Source organism: Schistocerca nitens, chromosome 2 (genome assembly GCF_023898315.1).
Source record: "Schistocerca nitens isolate TAMUIC-IGC-003100 chromosome 2, iqSchNite1.1, whole genome shotgun sequence".
NCBI classification, from domain to species: Eukaryota; Metazoa; Arthropoda; class Insecta; order Orthoptera; family Acrididae; genus Schistocerca; species Schistocerca nitens.
In genome coordinates, this window is record NC_064615.1 from 210,646,349 (window position 1) to 210,670,031 (window position 23,683).

The window sequence follows — 23,683 nt, forward strand, 5'->3', positions numbered from 1 at the left end:
TGGTCGAGCGGTTCTAGGCGCTACAGTCTGGAAGCGCACGACCGCTACGGTCGCAGGTTCGAATCCTGCCTCGGGCATGGGTGTGTGTGATGTCCTTAGGTTAGTTAGATTTAAGTAGTTCTAAGTTCTATGGGACTGATGACCTCAGAAGTTAAGTCCCATAGTGCTCAGAGCCATTTGAACCATTCTAAAACGCATACTTTAAGAGCTATGAGCAATTCTTGATCTTTGATACTGTGAAATAAATCTCTTCTACCGCAAGTTCTTTGCTTTCCATATTATGTGAAGTGGTAGTATGGAATAAAACAAGAAAAATTTAGTAAACGTGTGCTATAAAATGCAAGCCTTAAGAGCTATGAGCACTTGTTCATCTTCGCTGCTTTGAAACACAACTCTTCTAATGAATAAGTACTCATAACGTTTAAGGTATGCATTTTAGAGCACACGTTTACTGGACTTTTTTTCTTGTTTTGTTCCATACTACCACTTCACACAATATGGAAAGCAAAGGGCATGCAGTAGAAGAGATTTGTTTCACAGAATCGAAGATTAAGAGTTGCTCATAGCTCTTTAGATATGCGTTTTAGAGCCCACGTTTACTTGACTTTTTTGTTTCGAATGATCATTCCTATCATATCTCCGAATAGTGACCATCACTTCTAAAACAAAATGGTTCAAATGGCTCTGAGCACTATGGGACTCAACTGCTGTGGTCATTAGTCCCCTAGAACTTAGAACTACCTAAACCTAACTAACCTAAGGACATCACAAACATCCACGCCCGAGGCAGGATTCGAACCTGCGACCGTAGCAGTCGCACGGTTCCGGACTGCGCGCCTAGAACCGCGAGACCTTCGCGGCCGGCACTTCTGAAACACCATGTATGTATCTCGCCTACTATCTGGCCTTAGGTCAGGTAATTTACGCTTTGTGGGGTAACGAGAACTGTGCCAGACAACTAGTGTGTGCTAGCGGAAGTTCTCGCGACAAATGTTTTCTTGAAAAGCAGGAGGTAGTACCTAGTATTTCCTCACGCTTTAGAGAAACGTTGTTCTTATCGCCGAGTTTGCACAGCGAGTCCAGAAATATGTATACGTAACTTATCTCGCAGTGTAGTGCGAGCTCTCGGCTAAAGTTTCCACTTTGTTTTAGGAACACTAATGCTGTATGACACAACGCAATCCCATCGTGTGACGGACGAATTACCCAAAATTTACATTCCTGTTAGTCGGTAAGGTCTTAGAGATAATGCTTTCCCACCACAGCAGGAATTAGTAGAGCCTTATATATGAAACCACAGAACGGCAACTGTCATGTTTTCGCCTCAAGCCACAATGTTGAAGAGTTCGGTGGTCGTCCTACTGTTGGCTGCTGCAGTATCCGGTAAGAGAGACACGGGCCTAGCTGATTTACCGTGCTAAGGGATGGTCGGGTAGTAGCGAATACGTAAGCTTTTTAGAAATACACAGAAGTGACAAAAGTCATTGGATTCCTCTTACTATCGTGTCAGACCTCGTTTTCCCCGGCGCAGTGCAGCAACTCGACATGGCATGAAGTCAACACGTCGCAGGAAGTCCCCTGCAGAAATATTGAGCCGTCCATAACTGCGAAAGTGTTGCAGGTGCGAGATATAGTGCACGAACTGATCTCTCAATATGGCCCATAGATGTTCGATGAAATTCATGTCGGGCGATCCGGATGGCAAATCATTCACTCGTATTGTCCAAAATGTTCTTCAAACCAATTGCGAACAATAATACTCTGGTGACATGGCTTAGTTCTTTGGGAACATGAAGTCCTTGAATGGCTGCAAATGTTATCTAAATGCCGGCCGCTGTGGCCGAGCGGTTCTAGGCGCTTCAGTCCGGAACCGCGCTGCTGCTATGGTCGCAAGTTCGAATCCTAGATGTGTATGATGTCCTTAGGTTTAAGTAGTTCTAAGTCTAGGGGACTGATGAGCTCAGACGTTAAGTCCCATAGTGCTCAGAGCCATTTGAACCCTTTTTTTGTAATCTAAATAGACGAACATATCCATTTACAGTCAATGATCGGTTCAGTTGGTTAGAGGACCCAGTCCATTCCATGTAAGTACAGCCCACACCATTATGGAGCCACCAACAGCCTGCTGAGTGCCATGTTGGCAACTTGGGTCCATGGTTTCATTGGGTCTGCGCCACACTCAGCTCCTACCATCGCCTCTTACCAGCTGAAATTGGGACTCATCTAACCAGGTCACGGTTTGCCAGTCGTCTAGGGTCCAACAGATATGGTCACGAGGCCAGGAGGAGTACTGCAGGTGATGTGCTGTTAGCAAAGGAACTCGCCTCGGTCATCTGCTGCCATAGCCCATTAAACGCCAGATTTCGCCGCAATGTCCTAACGGATACGTTCGTCGTACGTCCCACAGTGATTTCTGCGGTTAGTTCACGCTGCATTGTTTGTCTGTTAGCACTGACAAATCTGGCTCAAATGGCTCTAAGCACTATGGGACTTAACTTCTGAGGTCATCAGTCCCCTGACTTAGAACTATTTTAACCTAAGGAGATCACACACATCCATACCCGAGGCAGGATTCGAACCTGCGACCGTAGCAGACGCACGCGGTTCCGGACTGAAGCGCCTAGAACCGCTCGTCCGCATCGGCCGGCGCTGACAAATCTACCCAAACGCCACTGCTCTCCCTGTTATGTGAAGGCCGTCGGCCACTGCGTGGTGAGAAGTAATGCCTGAAATTTGGTATTTTTGGCACACACTTGACACTGTGGATCTCAGAATATTAATGTCCCTAACGATTTCCGTGCATATCACTATCCCACGATTTTTGTCAGCTCAGTGTAATAACATTTTGTGAAGGTTGTCTTGGAACATTCTCCACACTAAACAAAACTGTGACAAGTTACTTAATAAATTACAAAACTCTATGTCATAACAACATATATTCGTTGACTTTCTTCCTCCCTTTGCGTTTTAGACCTTTTAATTTTCGACCTTTTAATTTTCGGAGGGTTGTATCGAAAATAAAACATTTTTGTGGCAAACTGGAAAGTAAATGGCTATAAACTCGGACTCCCCAATCAGCTCACCAAGTCTGTCAAAGAATCTGCCAACTTGTTAATTGCTGAAACGAGCTACTGCTCGCCGCAAACTTGTGAACTAAACTGTCCTCAGCATTAAGTCTTTCAAAAAGTTACAGTGAAAGTCCTTGCCCGGTTTCATGTTCGCCTTACTGCAGCGATGGTTTATTTTCAGTTGCTGTGCATACGTGTACACTAGATTTAAGAGGTCGCCTTTACTCTAAGGCAAAAAATGGCTCTGAGCACTATGGGACTCAACTGCTGTGGTTATCAGTCCCCTAGAACTTAGAACTACTTCAGCCTAACTAACCTAAGGACATCACACACATCCATGCCCGAGGCAGGATTCGAACATGCGACCGTAGCAGTCGCACGGTTCCGGACTGCGCGCCTAGAACCGCGAGACCACCGCGGACTCTAAGGCACAAGCAGGCTATCTAAATTTTTAACAGGATTATAAAACCCCGTTTCCTGTTCGTCACTGAATGTTCTCGAACGAAAAACTTATTATTTCCTAAAAAAAACATTTCATGACCCCCTCCTTGTCTACCACCTAGCACATCATTGGAACTGAATATTTCTCACTCGCTTTCCAGAATGTTATTTCAAGAATTATGACTTTTCTGTTGCGTTCTTCTTATCATTTTCATCCCATATCTGTCCTGACGCTCGATGTTTGCCTGTTAACGAAAAAATCATAAAAATTAAAATTTTTATGCTATCAGTTTTTACCGGTACAACCCGAAATTTGTGCGATACAAGCCGTACGTACCGCTGTGTTAGCTTAACATTCTCACTGTTATTAGTTAGGCTTAACATTGTCACAGGTTGCAATTCAAAAAAGATAATAACAGTTGCATCTAAATATGCAATAAAATGTAATGTTACTTACCTGCAGACAAAACACAACACGCCAAAGTTAAGTTCATGCATCGGAAAACTAGCTAGATATGTCGCCACTCTGAAACGTACTGTTATATTGATTCAAAACCATGTGAGTGACCTTGTTTCTCCATAGCTCACACTGCAGTGGTGTGACACTTGCTGTCGCTACTGCTATATTATAGAAACAACTCTTGTCTGATACAATTCGGTGTCGAATTCTACCCCACTTCATCCCACATCCTGTGTAGAACACTTATTACATTCCCCAGTGATGTCACTCGTGTAGGGTTGCCAGACGTCCCGATTTTTCGGGACAGTCCCTGTTTCAGCTTAAAACAGACAATATCCCGAAACAACCTTTCTGGAGGGCAATTTGTCCCGGATTTCGGATTACAGAGAAATATGATCGTAATGTCTATTTTTCCTCCAAATTCTTGGTGGCTCTATATTTCAAATCCAGCTGCTAAGCTAAATCACGAAAGTTTTTACTATCGCAGCTGAATGAGTCCCTTAAGAATATTATTGCGCTGTAACGCTGCTGAGTTTCCGTTATTGTCCATTGGTTCAGTTTAGGTTTTGTAGCAACGTGGTTTTATGTTTGTCTGAGTCGTAACACGGTTAATTTGTCATTAAAGTATTTGATTGTTCCAAGTGATCTCAAAATGTCAAAGAGGAAGTGTTCACTCCGAGAAAAAGATTCAGATGAACGGTTGTTCATAAATCGGGGCAGAAGTGACTATGAAGTAATATGTGTAATTTGTAACTTTTATGTTTCCGTTGCACAAGGGGAAGAGTACGTATTAAGGATCATTTAGCTAGCTTGAAGCATGAATCAAACGTGTACTTTGTAAGCACTTTAAAAATGGACAGTTGTTTTGTTTTGCATCTACATCTAAATTGGTACTCTGCAAATCACACTTAAGTGCCTAGCAGAGGGTTCATCGAACCACCTTCACAATAAATCTCTATTATTCCACTCTCGAACAGCTCGCCGAAAAAACGAACACCTATATCTCTCTGTCCGAACTCTGATTTCCCTTACTTCATTATGATGGTCGTTTCTCCCAATGTAGGTCGGCGTCAACGAAATATTTTCGCATTCGTAAGAGAAAGATGGTGATTGAAATTTCGTGAGAAGATTCCGTCACAACGAAATAAGCCTTTGTTTTAATGGTGTCCATCCCAAATCCTGTACCATATATATATATATATATATATATATATATATATATATATATTAAAACAATTACAATATATAAAGACACAGAAATGTCATATCTTCAGGTAACAAAATAAGGAAAAATCTATAGTACAATAGATGGAAATAGAAGGTATGCATTTCCGGCGTTACAAGTGGGTGGGGGGGGGGATTATTTAAAACACCTGAAGCGTTAAAACCACCATCTCCAATTTTCTCTTTCTTTATTAATCTTTTAGTGAAAGCTTTTGGGCAGATGGCATTACAGAAAAGTATAAGCGGGTTTATTTTGCAAACATAGCTAACTGACATAGTCTGGTCATAACCAGTAGCTTCACTGTTAAAAAGACGTTCACAGATCTTCCGAGAAATTACAAACACATCTGCACATTCACAATAATATATGTTGGCCACGACATCTTGGTAGATGATTGTTGCAGTGTCTGTGTGTTTATGGGTTGCATTTTTTCATATGACTTGTCAAGCCAATGGCAGCACGGCACCTCTTGCCGCAATTGTCACAAGTGTATCTGGCTGCTGAGGCAGGAGCAGTGTTAGCATTGCGAAGCTTTTTCTGCCTTAATCTGTCTAACAAGCCTTCATCATGTTTCGACATTCCAGATGATATATCATCACGCCACTCTGGTCTCATGCTAGCCCGTGCCTCCCATCTGTTTGTGTCGAATCCAAAGCTCTCCATATCTCGTTTACAAGAGTCCTTGAACCTCAATACAGGACGTGCTACAGGTCTTTTCGCTACAGAGATCTCTCCAAGCATCACCACACGTGGTAATCTGTCAGGATCCATACGGTGGACGTGTCCCAGCCAGCGGAGTCGTCTCTGCTTCAAGATAGCTGAAATACTGTTGCAGTTAGTTTTAGATAGCACTGCTTCGTTGTTCACTCGGTCCTTCCACGTTACATTATGCTGTGGGTCACTGACTGTCATTGTTTCCACATAAAAGAACACATTTAGGAAATGCCCCACCCTACGTTTCTTCATCTCCTGTAGCCACGTCTGTTTCATTTCCACTGGCAGTGTTGGTAGATTCCGTTCATGATCAGTATTGCTTCCATCACTGTTCAAGTCTGTACCACTTCCCTCATTTATGATCTCCAGCGCTTGGACCAGCAAACTTTCTCTTGAAACCGTTTCATTATTCACTTTGCTACAATAAATTTACTGCTCTTCAATTTTCTTTACGTGCTCACAGCATTTCTTCACTTCATCCGTGTGTAGGTTTCAGTAACATGTCCATTCTCAATGTCACATTAAGTTCCATTCTGAATGTCACATTAAGTTCAGAAACACACTTCTTGATATTTGCTCACATGGGCTGTACAGGATTCCATTCAGAGTGGTATGGAGGAAGTATGGTATGAATTTCTAAAATCATTGGGGGAAGTGGCAACAAAACGACTATTCACGTTGGTGTGTAGAATATATGAGTCTGGCGATATACCACCTGATTTTCGGAAAAGCATCATCCACACAATTCCGAAGGCGGCAAGAGCTGACAAGTGCGAGAATTATCGCACAATCAGCTTAACAGCTCATGCATCGAAGCTGCTTACAAGAATAATATACAGAAGAATGGAAAAGAAAATTGAGAATGCGCTAGGTGACGATCAGTTTGGCTTTAGGAAAAGTAAAGGGACGACAGAGGCAATTCTGACGTTACGGATAATAATGGAAGCAAGGCTAAAGAAAAATCAAGACACTTTCATAGGATTTGTCGACCTGGAAAAAGCGTTCGACAATATAAAATGGTGCAAGCTGTTCGAGTTTCTGAAAAAAGTAGGGGTAAGCTATAGGGAGAGACGGGTCATATACAATATGTACACCAACGAAGAGGGAATAATAAGAGTGGACGATCAAGAACGAAGTGCTCGTATTAAGAAGGGTGTAAGACAAGGCTGTAGCCTTTCGCCCCTACTCTTCAATCTGTACATCGAGGAAGCAATGATGGAAATAAAATACAAGGTGAAAGGATATCAATGATACGATTCGCTGATGACATTGCTATCCTAAGTGAAAGTGAAGAAGAATTAAATGATCTGCTGAACGGAATGAACAGTCTAATGAGTACACAGTATGGTTTGAGAGTAAATCGGAGAAAGACGAAGGTAATGAGAAGTAGTAGAAATGAGAACAGCGAGAAACTTAACATCAGGATTGATGGTCACGAAGTCAATGAAGTTAAGAAATTCTGCTACCTAGGCAGTAAAATAACCAATGACGGACGGAGCAAGGAGGACATCAAAAGCAGACTCGCTATGGAAAAAAAGGCATTTTTGGCCAAGAGAAGTCTGCTAATATCAAATACCGGTCTTAATTTGAAGAAGAAATTTCTGAGGATGTACGTCTGGAGTACAGCATTGTATGGTAGTGAAACATGGACTGTGGGAAAACCGGAACAGAAGAGAATCGAAGCATTTGAGACGTGGTTCTATAGACGAATGTTGAAAATTAGGTGGACTGGAGGTTCTATGCAGAATCGGAGAGGACATGAGTATGTGGAAAACACTGATAAGGAGAAGGGACAGGATGATAGGACATCTGCTAAGACATGAGGGAATGACTTCCATGGTACTAGAGGGAGCTGTAGAGGGCAAAAACTATAGAGGAAGACAGAGATTGGAATACGTCAAGCAAATAATTGAGGACGTAGGTTGCAAGTGCTACTCTGAGATGAAGAGGTTAGCACAGGAAAGGAATTCGTGGCGGGCCGCATCAAACCAGTCAGCAGACTGTTGACCAAAAAAAAAAAAAAAAAAAAAAAAAAATTGGAGGAAGTCTAAATGCAGAATTTTCACTTAACATACTCTATATTTTATAAGTGCCCTGACCTGCTATATTCATTTTGATGAATGACTATAACATGCTTCTTTAAAGTCAGTACCGCCATTAGACTGTTGTTTATTTACAGTGTTACATTTACACTTACACAATCATGATTTCGGCTTCAAAGTGCCATTATCAAGTGTTTTAAGTGCTATAAGACTCTTAGACAATGTGTCTAATAGTGTATTTTAATACGACAGTATGCCATCTTACGCAATTTATAACACTTAAAACACTTGATAATGGCACTCTGAAGCCGAAATCATGATTGTGTAAGTGTAAATGTAACACTATAAATAAATGTCTAATGGCGGTACTGACTTTAAAGAAATATATTATGACTGTGACCCCGAATTATGATAAAATTATTGAATATAACATGGACCTGAGCATATTCTTGTAGAAAGGAATTTCGTTTACGGTTAACCAGGACGTCATTTCTCTCCTCGTGCAGTATGTTAGAACACTAGTCAGCTGCTTATTGTGGCAGGGGCGTTACCTGTGAGGACAGTATGACGTAGCAGATTAGATATTAATTTCTTCCTGAATCACTTTTCATAATTTAAGGAGTCCATGCCGTTGTGATAATCCCAGCTAGATTTAAACCTTACATACGCATTCGGTATAAAACTGTCCTCGCTGCTAGCGCGAATGATATAATTCTGTTTCCTTTCGAAATAGGTTTCGGCAGACCCTATAATGAATTGTAGCTGTACCATTACGATGCTGTGTGGCAAATGTCCAGAAAAATGAACGACATTCACGTCTGTACCCTCGGATACGTGGTTCACTTCGTTCTGACGCTATTTTGTTCCCAAAGTACTTCTAAGTTATTCCCGTCTTCTTGCACCTGAATCCTAGAATTCCAAGGTTTCAACAAAATATGTTCCCAATTCTTTGGAAATTCTTAAGTTACGCTATTTTTTATGAACTTTCTTTCATCTGTAAATTAGAAATTATTCACCGCTTAGTGAAATACTTGGTCAAAAAGAACTGTCTTAACTGGCCTTTCAAAATCCCTATGAGGCTATGAAACGCCGGGGACTCAGTAGCCCAGACTCACTCCAATCCTACTTTGCTTCGCTGAACGGAAGTAAACGATACACCTCTTGTTTCATCACTTGTTTCAATGCGGATTTTAATTTCAATGGACCATCTAGCACAGCTTCTTTCTTCATAAATTGGTAGATGTTTGCAACCAGTTCGAGTGATTGGCTATGAAGAACTTACGTCTTGAACGTGCTTGGTACTGGTGGCATTTTTATGTTCGAATGTTCTCCGGCAGAGCAATTACTAGGTGAGTGCTCCGCCTGATACGGCGGCAACCCGTCCGACGCCCGTGATCGAGTGAACAGGGCCTACTCCACATCTTATTATTTACAGTTGAATTGTTGAGGTCTTCAGTCCAGAGACTGGTTTGATGCAGCTCTCCATGCTACTCTATCCTGTGCAAGGTTCTTCATCTCCCAGTACCTACTGCAACCTACATCCTTCTGAATCTGTTTAGTGTAATCGTCTCCTGGTTTCCCTCTATGCCCGCATCTCGTGGTCGTGTGGTAGCGTTCTCGCTTCCGACGCCCGGGTTCCCGGGTTCGATTCCCGGCGGGGTCAGGGATTTTCTCTGCCTCGTGATGGCTGGGTGTTGTGTGATGTCCTTAGGTTCGTTAGGTTTAAGTAGTTCTAAGTTCTAAGGGACTGATGACTATAGATGTTAAGTCCCATAGTGCTCAGAGCCATTTGAACCATTTTTTCCCTCTACGATTTTTACTCTCCACGCTGCCCTCAAATACTAAATTGGTGATCCCTCGATGTCTCAGAATATGCCCTACCAACCTATCGCTTCTTCTAGTCAAGTTGTGCCACAAATTTCTCTTCTCTCCAATTCTATTCAATACCTCCTCGTCACTTATGTGATCTACCCATCTAATCTTCAGCATTCTTCTGTAACACCACATTTCGAAAGCTTCTATTCTCTTCTTGTCTAAACTATTTAGCGTCCACGTTTCAATTCCATACATGGCTACACTCCATACAAATACTTTCAGAAACGACTTCCTGACACTTAAATCTATACTCGATGTTAACAAATTTCTCTTCTTCAGAAACGCTTTCCTTGCCATTGCCAGTCTACATTTTATATCCTCTCTACTTCGACCATCATCAGTTATTTTGCTCCCCAAAAAGCAAAACTCATTTACTACTTTAAGCGTCTCATTTCCTAATCCAATTCCGCCGCATCACCTGATTTAATTCGACTATATTCCAATGATAGATGCTCCAAACAAGTGCCATTTTATTATTGTCATCTAAGGCACGAATAACAATAAAAAGAATATATAAGTTTAATGACAGTTACCTGTTATTCTACATCTGCATACATATTCCACAAGCCACCATACGGTGCATGGCGGAGGATACATTGTACCACTACTACTCAATCCCTTTGATGTTCCATCGCAAATGGAACAAAGGAAACGTTTGTTTATATGCCTCCGTGCGAACCCTATCTTGTCTTCGCAGTCCTCAAGCAAGATGTTGGTTGTAGTAAAATCGTTCTGCAGTCAGTGCTTTCGGCGGTTCTCTAAGCTTCCACGAAAAGTGCGTCGTCTTCATCCTAGAGACTCCCACTTGAGTTCATGCATCATTTCAGTAATGCTCGCGTACTGATTCTACATACTGGTAGCAAAATTTTAACAGCGCACCTCTGAATTGTTCCATCTTCCTTCAATTCGACATGGTGGGGATTCCAAACATTCGAGCAGTACTCAAGAATGGGTCACACATCTGTTCGGTATGCGGCCTCCTTTATAGATGACCCACACGTTCCTAAATTCTCCCAATAAACCGGACTATTCAACTCCGTCATTACCGAGGCTATGCACTTGTTCCATTTCATATAGCTTTTCAATGTTAAATCTATATCGAAGCGACGTGACTGTGTCAAGCATTTTCATAACAGTGACGCTTTACAGATCCGTACTGATTTGTGGACATAAGGTTCTCAGCCTCAAGGAATTCATTATATTCCATCTTGGAATACGCTCAAGAATTCTGCAGCAAACTGACGTTAAGGATATTGATATCTAATTTTGTAGTTCCTTTCTTTTACTGTTCTTATGTACAAGAGTCACCTTCGCCTTTTCCCAGTCACTTATGACGTTGCGGTGGGCGAGAGATTCGCGATAAAAGCAAAGATTACTGTCTGTGAAACCGCAATGTGATTCCGTCCTGATCTGGTGACTTATACGTTTTCAAGTCTTTCTATTGCTCCACGACACCAGGAATGCCTCAGTCATAAAATGTTTCTGGGTTTGTGGCCGCATTGTCAGTATGAAAACTAACGGAGTTTCGGTTGTAAGTGACTTCTTCAGGATGTTTTTGTTTCCTGAACCGAAACGTCGTTAGTTTTACATATTGACAATCCGCTCATAAACCCAGAAAAATGGCCGCGGAAGCCTACGTTTATATTTAACCAGGAATGCCTGTTTATATGGCCTCCACACGAAAGTTTGAGCGATGATCAATCTGTACAATCCTCGTACGTGAATTATTTTTGAAACGTGGAATTCAGAACTTCCGCTTCCCTCTCGCTGTCTTCTGCTGCCACACTAGACTGGTCGACGAGTTTCTGAATAGAAGCCTTCAGCCCCTTAGCGATTTTATGTAAGATCACAATGAGCTGACAAGTGTGCCCTTGCTGTTGCAGCATGGCCGTACCCGCGATATGAGGAGGTCGTGCGTGACCCCAAAACATCTGACCTGCTCTACGGCACCAACTCTGGAATTCACGTCGAGACTTGGTACTTCAACACTCAAACCTACCTGACGTCCATCATCATCCCGTCGCAGATCATCAACTTCTGCGGCTCAGGTAGGCATTGTTAAAACAGCTGCTGACTTCATAGTATGCTATCTGCGTTTATTAAGTCATTATGGACCCGGCGACACAGAGAATAAGCGCCAAACGGTAGACCCAAAGGTCTGGGGTTGATGCTCCGTCAGTCCTACAATTTTTGTTTCTCTAGCTTGGAGCGCGTTAAAATTGATTGCTTAAACGCCTCTTTGTCCTAAAAATAGTCTAATCTTGTCCTTGCGATCACTACAGGATCGAAACGAAGAGTGTTGTAGTATAGTCCTGTATTCGTCATTTAAAGCTGATTCTTGAACGTTTTCAACATTGCCATCAAGTGACAGTTTGCGTCTATCTTCAAGAGTTTTCTTCATCTCTGTCACGCTCTCCCAAGGGTCGAAAAACTAGTGACCATTCTTGCCACCTTCTTTGCACACATTCAGTATCCTCTGTTTGTCCTGTTTGGCACGGGTCCCACACACTTGAGTAATATTTTAGGATGGGTCGCACTAGTGCTGTATACCAAACCGTCTGTGTAGGTTGATTGCATTTCCTTAGCATTCTGCCAACGACGCGAAGTTGGCACCTACTTTCTCTGTAACTGAGCCTATGTGATCATTCCACTTCATGTCCATACAAACTGTTTCAGCCAGGAATTTGTATGAGCTGACCGACTCCGTCTGGTCATTGATGTAGTCACAGGATACTACGCTTTTCCGTTTTGTGAAGTCAAATTTTTTCTGGCAGTGTTACATAGTGTGAAAAATGCTAAAAGGTGCCGTGCTTCGCAGTCCACGTTGGACTACAGTTCCTCGTGTATACGGCTGGGTAAGTCAGATCAGTGGTCCGAGATAGATCATGGCACTCCACTTGCAGTAAGATCACACCAAGTAAAGAACTGTGGTGTTTAAAAAAAAACCTTCGACTCGATAACAGCTTTACCTCTATTCGCGCAGAAGCAAAGCTTTCTACTCGGGTGTGTTATCCTCAAAAGACTTGACCCAATACTTGCACGATCTGTCTCTCTTTTTTTTTATTGTTCAAATTGTTCAAATGGCTCTGAGCACTATGGGACTTAACATCTGAGGTCACCAGTTCCCTAGAACTTAGAACTACTTAAATCTAACTAACCTAAGGACATCACATACATCCATACCCGAGGCAGGAATCTAACCTGAGACTTTTAAATTGTTATCTGACTACGTTGGCGCATAGCCAGCTCCTGTTATTCATACATTTAGTTGTATCATATTCGGCAGTCACACATATATGATATTCTCTGTGATTATTTTCTGTCGCTCTGAAATATACACTCGGTAACTGCACATTAAAAATTCTCTCTCATATCAGTAGTACCTGAAACCACCGAGGGCTGCAGTTTTACTGAGCTTCAGTTCTGAGTTCCTGTTGGTTTCGTTTTGTAAGAAATAGGGAAACTGCCGTGGACTATTGACAGTTACATTAACTTTTTTTCTAATTACTGAAGTCCCAAACGTATGAGGGCTATTCGGAAAGTAAGGTCCGATTGATCGCCAAATCTAAACCACATTGAAAATCCGATGAAGCTTTGCATAGATGTATCTAGTGTATCTAGAATGCGTATCGATCGCGTCAGTCGCTCTTTTCAGTTCTGAGCGCATAGTGTGCACGTAAAGATGCCTAGAAAATAGTGTCTCCCCCCCAAGCCTGAGTTCCTGTGCGATATTTCGCCTGAAATCATGCAGCCTACACAATGTAACTGTCATGCATTTCCTCCTTCATGACAGTTCTCGGCTGCACACTGTAGGGGCAATAAGGACGCTGCTGCACTGTTTTCGATGGGAAGTGTTCGATCGCCCCCCCCCCCCCCCCCCCTTCTGCCCGGGCTTGGGTCCCTCCGATTTTCATCTACGCTCACATGAAACACTGGCTGTGAAGACAACATTACGATATAGACAACAAGCTGCAGATCAGCGTGGAGAATTGGCCGCGGCCTTCCGAGACGAGCGTACTGAAAGTTGGTACAACACTATGACAAACGTCTTAGTCTGAGCAGCGATTATGTAGAGAGGTAGCTGGAAAATGTAGCTAACTGTCGCAAATAAAACATTTTTGATTTGATCTATGCTCTCCATTCCGCAACCGATCAGACCTTACTTTCCTAACAGCCCTCGTGTTTACTGTATCTGTTAATTAGGAAGTCGACTTCCAACATCCTAACCATCATCATGAGCCAATAATTCGAAAATCAACTGTTGGACTGAGTAGAAATCGTAGACATTAGCAATCTACGTTGAACCTTTACTGATGTGACGTAATCCAAGAACCGTGGCGGTTAGAACTGTGCCCGCATCTCGTGGTCGTGCGGTAGCGTTCTCGCTTCCCACGTCCGGGTTCCCGGGTTCGATTCCCGGCGGGCTCACGGATTTTCTCTGCCTCGTGATGGCTGGGTGTTGTGTGCTGTCCTTAGGTTAGTTAGGTTTAAGTAGTTCTAAGTTCTAGGGGACTGATGACCATAGATGTTAAGTCCCATAGTGCTCAGAGCCATTTGGTTAGAACTGTCTCAACCATTGTGTGCACGAAGTCTGCAAAATCCCTCTGTTTGACATGTCAGTGCTTCACAAGAGTTTGGATGGTTGCACAGAAAGGAGTTACGTGATTACGGTCCGCTCTAACTACTTTATCGACTTCTCACTGACAACATTTAGTCTCAATATGTTACTACGGCGCGTGTAATTTTGCCGCACTGTCTAAAATGTCTCCGTTGTATTTCTCTCAAATGGTCTACAAGGAAACTGCTTCAGATAGGACAAACAGATCGTTTAAAAATACTGACTACAATTAGCTTTCTGTACTACAAACATACGTGCAAACAAACTAAAACGCACTATCGGAAATTCAAAATATCAGTTTTCAAGATTGGGGTATGTAAATTAACGTGTAAGGATTACCATCAGATATATACTGGACAGACTGGTAGGAGTTACCAAACAAGATTCAAAAAGCATATGGAGGGTACAGCCCGCACTTGGACAACATCTGACGAGTAATAACCATTCAGGATGCGATATAGAACACGATATGTATATCCTACACACTGTCCAAAAAGTCTTCCTGTTAGATACCTTGGAAGAACTTGAGGTTTTCGTCCACTAGAAAAAAGACGCATCCCTTCTTCTTAACGAACACATGGAATTTCGAGATAAGGTACATTTTGATCTATTTCAGAACATCATTTGAACCCAAAATGTTGCTTTCCCTCTTAATTTACGACTCTTGCCTTGTCTTCTTTCTTATCTTTGTTTTGTGAAAATTTATTACGATACCCCTATTTATTCACGTCTCACGTGAACATAAGCGCCACTTTGTAATGAACAAGCTTACCATCTCGCATGGTTTTCATTTTATCGTGCACTTTGGGACCAGCTAGGTTAATACGTACTGACGTCTTATCTTTCCAATCCTGTAAATTTATAGAATAACATTAATGTATCTTAATGCTGTTAAGACAAGTATAGCTTTTTATTCATCATATTACTAACGACAGGATGTCGTACGTCTATTCAAGTTTCTAGAAGCCCATGCCGTGGAAACGTCCACGCAGAGGTCACTGAGGAATTCGACCTTCTGCGCTACTATGGCCAAATCGGCATCAGTAAATGTAGATTTTTCTGTTCTTCTTTTTTCATAGCTGCCACTTTGTCACCATGGCAGCGTGACAACATCAGCTGCTCTAGTGACTAACGTATCACAATATTTGGTCTTACTAATGTCACTAGAGGATACGAAGTAACATTTCTACAGCGTTTGTAATATGATCGCTTCCATTTCAGTACCTATTTTGTCATTAAAATTTTCTCGTGATATTGCGCCAATTATGAGGCACGCGCCGTCATCAGGTAGCGGTGTTTTTCAGTTTTTTCCAGCAATTTATAGGCCGTCTGCACAAACGTCTTCGATCATATCGACCTGGATCGGTATCTTGATCGCAGTCGGCACCCCCATGTGTACTTTTTTGTTTTCTTAGCTACCACTTCAGCCTTACGCTACCATGACAACACACGTCTATGATTTTATGGCAGCCATCTTGGCTTTTACGTTGCCTAGGCAACGGCGTCGATTTGAATTCTTACCAGAGGATACTGCCTAGTAAATACACAACGACGAGTACATATTTTAATGGATGTGTCTTTTAATATAATTTTACCTCTTATTATGTCTTTATGTAGTATCCGTGACCATATAATTACTACTCTCTAGTTTATTCTCTTATCGACAAAACATTAATAAGAATGATGTGTTTGTAATTCACTCTAGTGTCACTGAATAACACTGCTTCTTCTCTCGTTCTGTAAGTTTGTTTATTTTATTTTAACACAGGTGACCACTTACCTGTTGGTTTATAACGTTTTAACTTCTTATATACTCGTACTTGGTGTACGCGAACTTACTCTGCAAATTTCTTACAACAACGACATTTCTGTTCTTGTGAAACGTTTGCCATTGCCCATTGCTGAGGTAATCCGTATAAGAACGTGATATCACGTGAAAAACCGAGGAGCCTCCAGCACCACTCATAGGGGTAAAGGCTAGATCATTCCTCTGTTTTCTTTTAACGCCATATGTAACAGTATTGTTAGTAACTTTGCTATTCCTACCTTTGCAGGGCCCGAAAAATCTGAGGATGGCTTAAACATAAGTCGAAACCGGTCACAATAAACAAATGTTATTGCGATTTCGACTGTTGTTTTAACAAAATCATGACCACCGACCTACTATAGCTATAAACCCGTCCAGGCGACAGAAACGTCATCTGGCGACGGATGACTGCTCGTCAAACACACGCATGGTGCATGTAGTATCAGTGAGTGTGTTGTCTGTGTGTAGAATGGGGAAGGCACGCGATCTATCTGAGTTTGACCGAGGTCAGATTGTAATGTCCCAGAGCGTTTCGGAAACTGCACCACTTGTTGGGTTTTCGAGGAGTGCCGTGGTGAGTGTCTTCAACATGTGGCGAAACCGGGGTGAAACCACGTCCAGACTACATGGGATTAGGTGCCTAGCCCTCATTACAGATTTCGGACGTCGTAGGCTGGGTGGACTCGTAAAACAGGAAAGGCGGAGAACTGTAGCGGAACTAACATCAGACTTTAATGCCGGGTAGAGCACAAACGTGTCTGAACACACAGTCCACCGAACATTCCTAACTATGGGCCTCCGCAGCTGACGACCCATTCATGTGCCAATGTTAACACCAGGACATCGGCAACTGCTACTGAAAATGGCACGTGATCATCGGCACTGGACGTTGGCGCAGAGGCAAAGCGTTGAGTCCCGATACCTTCTTCGTCAAGCCGATGAGAGGGTCCGATTCCGTCGTCTTCCAGGGGAACAGTTCCTTGACACCTGTACTGCGGGACGGAGACAAGTTGGTGGCGGTTTCATTACTCTCTGGGGAACATTCACGTGGGCATCCATGGGATCAGGGAACTCGTACAAGGCACGACGTCGGCCAAGGAGCATCGCACACTGGTTCCAGTCCACGTACAACCCTTCACGACCATCATGTTTCCCGATGGCAGTGGCATTTTTCAACAAGATAATGCGACATATGCTTGAAGTTCTCTAAGACTTTAGATACAGCAATAAGGAATAGCACAGTAGGCAGTACAGTTGAAGAGCAATGGACATCTCTAAAAAGAAAAATTTGGAAAGAAAAATTTAGGTACAAAGAAGGTAACCGCGAAGAAACCATGGGTAACACAAGAAATACTTCATATGGTCGATGAATGGAAGAAGTACAAAAATGTTCCGGGAAACTCAGGAATACAGAATTACAAGTCGCTGAGGAATGAAATAAACAGGAAGTGTAGGGAAGCTAAGACGAAATGGCTGCATGAAAAAAGTGGAGCCATCTAAAAAGAAATGATTGTCGGAAGGACAGACTCAGCATACAGGAAAGTCAAAACGACTTTCGGTGACATTAAAAGCGATAGTTGTAACATTAAGAGTACAATGGGAATTCCACTGTTAAATACAAAGAAGAAAGCTGATAGGTGGAAAGAATACATTGAAAGCCTCTATGAGGGGGGGAGATTTGTCTGATGCAATAGAAAAAGAAACAGGAGTCGATTTAGAAGAGATTGGCGATCCAGTATTAGAATCTGAATTTGAAAGAGCTTTGGAGGACTTAAGATCAAATAAGGCAGAAAGAATTCCATCAGAATTTCTAAAATCATTAATGGAAGTGGCAACAAAACGACTATTCACGTTGGTGTGTAGAATGTATGAGTCTGGCCACATACCATCTGACTTTCGGAAAAATATCGTCCACAAATTCCGAAGACTGCAAGAGCTGACAAGTGTGAGAATTACCGCACAATCTGCTTAACAGCTCATGCAACCAAGTTGCTGACAAGAATAGTATACAAAAGAATGGAAAAGAAAATTGAGGATGTGCTAGATTACGATCAGCTTGACCTTAGAAAAGGTAAAGCACGAGAGAGGCAATTCTGACGTTGCGGCTGATAATGGAAGCAAGAATAAAGAAAAATCAAAACACGTTCATAGGATTTGTCGACCTGGGAAAAGGGTTCGACAATGTACAAAGGAGCAAGACTTCCGAAATTCTGAAAAAAAGGGGTAAGCTATACGGAGAGACGGATAATGTGCAATATATACAGGAGCCAAGAGGGAATAATAAGAGTGGACGACCAAGAACGAAGTGCTCGGATTACAAAGGGTGTAAGACAGGGATGTAGTCTTTCGTCCCTACTGTTCAGTCTGTACATCGAAGAAGCAACGATGGAAATAAAAGAAAGGTTCAGGAGTGAAATTAAAATTCAAGGTGAAAGGATATCAAAGATAGGATTCGCTGATGACATTGCTATCCTGAATGAAAGTGAAGAAGAATTACATGATCTGCTGAATGGAATGAAGAATCTAATGAATAAAGAATATGGACTGAAAGTAAATCGAAAAAAAGACGAAGGTAATGAGAAGTAGCAGTAATGAGAACAGTGAGAAACTTAACATCAGGATTCATGGCCACGAAGTAGATGAAATTCAGGAATTCTGCTACCTAGGCAGTAAAATAACTAGTGACGGACGGAGCAAGGAGGACATCAAAAGCTGACTAGCAATGGCAATAAGGCCATTCCTGACCTACCGAAGTCAACTAGTATCTAATATAGGCCTTAATTTGAGGAAGAAATTTCTGGAGTGCAGGACTGTATGGTAGTGAAACATGGACTGTGGGAAAACCAGAAGAGAATCCAAGCATTTGAGATGTGGTGCTACAGACGAATGTTGAAAATTAGGTGGACTGATAAGGTAAGCAATGAGGAGGTTCCGCGCAGAATCGGAGAGGAAAGGAATATGTGGAAAACACTGATGAAGAAAAGGGACAGGATGATAGAACATCTGTTAAGAAATGAGGGAATGACTTCCATGGTACTAGAGGGAGCTGTAGAGGGCAAAAACTGTAGAGGAAGACAGAGACTGAGGGCGTAGGTTGCAAGTGGTACTCTGAGATGAAGAGGTTGGCACAGGAGAGGAATTCATGGCGGGCCTCATCAAACCAGTGAGAAGACTGATGACCCAAAAAAAAGAAAAAAAAATGCGCCGTGTTACAATGCTAGGAGTGTGATGGAGTGGTCCGAGTAACACAGTGGTGAGTTCCAATCAATGTGCTGGCGCCCCAACTCGCCAGACCTGAACGCATCTGGGATGTCATTGAAAGTGAGGTCAGTGCTCATCGCCCCACTGCCAAGAATCTGCCGGAATTAGGTGACTCTTGAAACTTCCTGGCAGATTAAAACTGTGTGCCCGACCGAGACTCGAACTCGGGACCTTTGCCTGGCAGAAGTAAAGCTGTGAGTACCGGGCGTGAGTCGTGCTTCGGTAGCTCAGTTGGTAGAGCACTTGCCCTCGAAAGGCAAAGGTCCCGAGTTCGAGTCTCGGTCGGGCACACAGTTTTAATCTGCCAGGAAGTTTCATATCAGCGCACACTCCGCTGCAGAGTGAAAATCTCATTCTAGGTGACTCTTGTTTGTAGATGTGGTGGCAACTTCCTCCAGCGGCCTACTAAGCACTCGCTGCCTCCATGCCACGACGCGTCGCCGCTTTTACTCGTGCCAAAGGTGAACGCACCGGCAGTTAGGTAGGTGGTCATTAAAAATGGCTCTGAGCACTATGGAACTTAATATCTGGGCTCATCAGTCCCCTAGAACTTAGAACTACTTAAACCTAACTAACCTAAGGACATCACACACATCCATGCCCGAGGCAGGATAAGAACCTGCCACCGTAGCGGTCAAGCGGTTCCGGCTGAAGCGCCTAGAACCGCTCGGCCACCGCAGGTCGTCATAATGTGCTGGCTGATCAGTGTACGCCTTATAGAGGCATTGTCTCAGAAAGTTGGCCTGTGAGAACAGACATCGACAAAGAGATTTTTATGTTGGAAGCGCGCTGATGACCAAACTGACGAGTTAATTCCAAAATCTTCGTCAATATGGATGTTAAACTGGCACTCTTCTCTCACCTGCTGGTATTTTTGTTAGTTACATTTGGAGATTTTATCACCACGTTGTGAGGATACAAAAACAAGTAAATAAAGTTGTTCAAAATTCATCTCGATAAAAAGCATCTCTGATTCACAGCTTCCCTTGTTGTTTCTCTTTACAGACACGTTGTCCAATGGAACGTACGAGGAGGAGGTTGAACTTAGACTTTTCGAGTGGAAACTCTCTGTGACCCCGGTGCAGACGTACATGGTGGCGTCCGGCTCCTTCAAAGGCACCGCAAGACACGGCCAGGAGTTGGACATCCCGCTGAGAAATGGCACCCAAGGCCAGCCCCCTCGAGTTGAAAAATATCAATACAGCACTTCCGGCCCCAAGTTCTACAAGTACACGCTCGATATCGTCTTCAAGACGACCGGCATATACCCGTGGTACACGACGAGGTATCTCTCCAGCTACTCCCCCATCAATTCTTTGACGAATGAACCCGGAATTGCTATTGGTCTGTCGTACGCTATCTAAGATTTTATGCCAAAAGAGCCCATCGCCGTGGTTGGATGCAGCACTCTACTGTCGTAGTTACTTGTAGACTTCGACCTTATTCGGTATTCAAGCTGCTGTTGCTGTAGATATTTCAGACAATATGGCTAGCTCACTCACTGTTCACAGCAAATTTTGTTTTCTTGTTTAGCTTCTCAGCTTCAGTTTACCATCGAAAATATCTGATAATAAATTTAAGCTGAGATTCAGACCCATACAGTAAACATTTTTCGGCCATGTTTTGTGAGCAGCGATTCAGCTGACCCTGTTGTTTGAAGTAGGAGTCTCAAAATGAATTCCACTCCGTATTTTAAGAAAAGCTGTTAGATTTCGTTTCCAGTTGTATTATGTATTACATTAAAAATTTGTTTCGTAAAATTCTTATTTTATTATATAACAGCCAAACGACATCAAGTTTCACTGTAGTGGAAAAGTAAACACAAAAATAACAAAGGTGTTCGCTGAATACACTAGTACACATATTTTACTAAATTTCCGCAAGACATCTTAGACAACGACAAACCACCGTTGATAAATGTTGTCGTTGTTGAGGGATAGTAGCTTATGGTCATATTCTGTATGCACTCGTCACAAAAATTTGCCTGGTGTATGTACAACCAGATTATGGCTGTTATTTATTTACAATGCCTTTACACTTTTGATAAACCTGCCCTCTAATTAAACCTTAGCAGATGGCAAACTAGTATGAAACTACATAAAACAATTCGACTTAAACAAATTATCTGCAGCTGCTACTTTACAACATGTTGAGATAAACTATGAAACACAATCATCAGAAAGGACTTTGACGATGTTTCCAGTTGATATACTGATTTGGAGTTATCTTTAAATTTCTACAAACGCAAAATAAACAGGTAAAAGAATCCGATAGTATACAGACTTTGGAATTATCTCCCTCGCAGTATCAGAGAATTGAATTACTCTCTGGTTCCAGATGATAACTGATGGCCTATCCCGTTACAATCAAGCAAGCCCAAAGGCCATAGCTGGAGCAGCCTACATGAATTTCCATTAGAATTCGTTACGTCAAATTGTCTCAGTTTTTTATCCTTGCTCACGGTTTATTTTGTATTACCTTGTTACTACTATTATTTTGCTTCAATTACTAGTAGTAGTATTTCCACTTCACATAAAACTTCCGGGCTGATAGGCCGTGGTCGAAGTATAGAACTCTCTCCTGACGTTTCGTCTCCGATGCGGGAGACATCCTCGGAGGTAAAGCGGCGAACTTCGACCACGGCCTATCAGCCCGGAAGTTTTAAGTGAAGACAATACCGGCCGTGAAAGCTTACATAGTATTTCCACTGTTATTAATTTTTAACCAGCAGTAATAATTCCAAACAGTTTTAGGTATATGCAGAATCATTCTTTCAGTTTTGTTAGTGCCGTTATTGTTAGTAATATCACTATTATATCATTTTGATTATTATCATTATTTCATTATACTGCGATGCAAAAAATGTACGTTTAAAACCCTGGTTTGATTAGGTTAAATAACGAAAATATTGCAAGATTAGCATTAAGCATTTTGATCCTGATACATTGCTTAAATTCGTGACTTGTATACTACGAATCTGTATGAAATGGAACGAGCACTTGACTGTAATATTACAAAGCTATACAAAATAGAACGAGCACTTGAAATCAGTAGCACGGAAGAGAAATTGAAGATGTCGAGAGACAGTATCGCGAATCTGGTGTAAGTAGGCTGTTTAGGTTTTTGTGTTGGTAACGTCACGTAGCGCTCTGTATGAAAATCACTGGCTGTGCTGTGTGCAGTCTGTGGCTGGTTGGCATTGTTGAAATATTTGCTATTGACGTGTTGGGCAGTTGGATGTGAACAGCGCGTAGCGGTGCGCAGTTGGAGGTGAGCCGCCAGCAGTGGTGGATGTGGGGAGAGAGATGGCAGAATTTTGCGAGCCGACGATCTGGACATGTGTCCGTCAGAAAGAGTAATTTGTAATACTGTATATCATGAACACACACACACACACACACACATATATATATATATATATATATATATATATATATATATATATATATGGTGACTTTTGAATATTGTTAAGGTAAATACATTGTTTGTTCTCTATCAAAATCTTTCATTTGCTAACTATGCCTATCAGTAGTTAGTGCCTTCAGTAGTTAGAATCCTTTATTTAGCTGCCAGTATTGGCGCTCGCTGTATTGCAGTAGTTCGAGTAACGAAGATTTTTGTGAGGTAAGTGATTAATGAAAGGTATAGGTTATTGTTAGTCAGGGCCATTCTTTTGTATGGGTTATTGAAAGTCAGACTGTGTTTCTCTAAAAATACTGTGTGTCAGTTTCGTGTTGATCAGAATAAGTAAAGAGAGAAATGTCTGAGTACGTTCAGTTCTGCTCAGCTGTTTGAAAATCAAATCCTAAGGCGACATTTCATATGGCGACCCTTAGCCGAGTATACCTCACTGGAATCTTCTGATTTTTTTCTTGTAGGCTAGTTTGTGTAATTAGTGTAGGTATTGTTTATTGCTAGAGCGTAACTGTAGAGAGAATTTCCTTTGTAGCTGTAGTTTTTCGTTGTTGTACAGTAAAACAGTTGTGGCATGCATGTAGTTTGAACCAAGTATTTCGCAGCTGCCCTTGCAATCAAATAGGTATTATTTTCACTGCTATGTTAATGTGTTTTCTTATTTTACTCTTCAAATTATGCTTTTCTGTGTTATCGTGTGAAATGCGTGATAATTAGGGCGTGTGAAAAACGTAACACTAGGCTCCAAAGTAAATTGA

The 23,683-nt window shown here is 42.1% G+C and overlaps 1 protein-coding gene and 1 non-coding gene across 2 annotated transcripts; both read left to right on the forward strand.

The window, feature by feature from the left end:
* Positions 1 to 1,333: 1,333 nt before the first annotated feature.
* On the forward strand, positions 1,334 to 21,058 carry LOC126234328 (uncharacterized). Its single transcript, XM_049943013.1, has 3 exons — positions 1,334 to 1,383; positions 11,709 to 11,873; positions 20,517 to 21,058. Exons 1-3 carry the CDS (start codon positions 1,335 to 1,337, stop codon positions 20,873 to 20,875), a joined length of 573 nt encoding a protein of 190 aa, XP_049798970.1. The 5' UTR covers position 1,334; the 3' UTR covers positions 20,876 to 21,058.
* Positions 19,727 to 19,801, forward strand: Trnas-cga (transfer RNA serine (anticodon CGA)). Its single transcript has one exon. It is a non-coding gene; the product is annotated as a tRNA-Ser (tRNA).
* Positions 21,059 to 23,683: the final 2,625 nt, after the last annotated feature.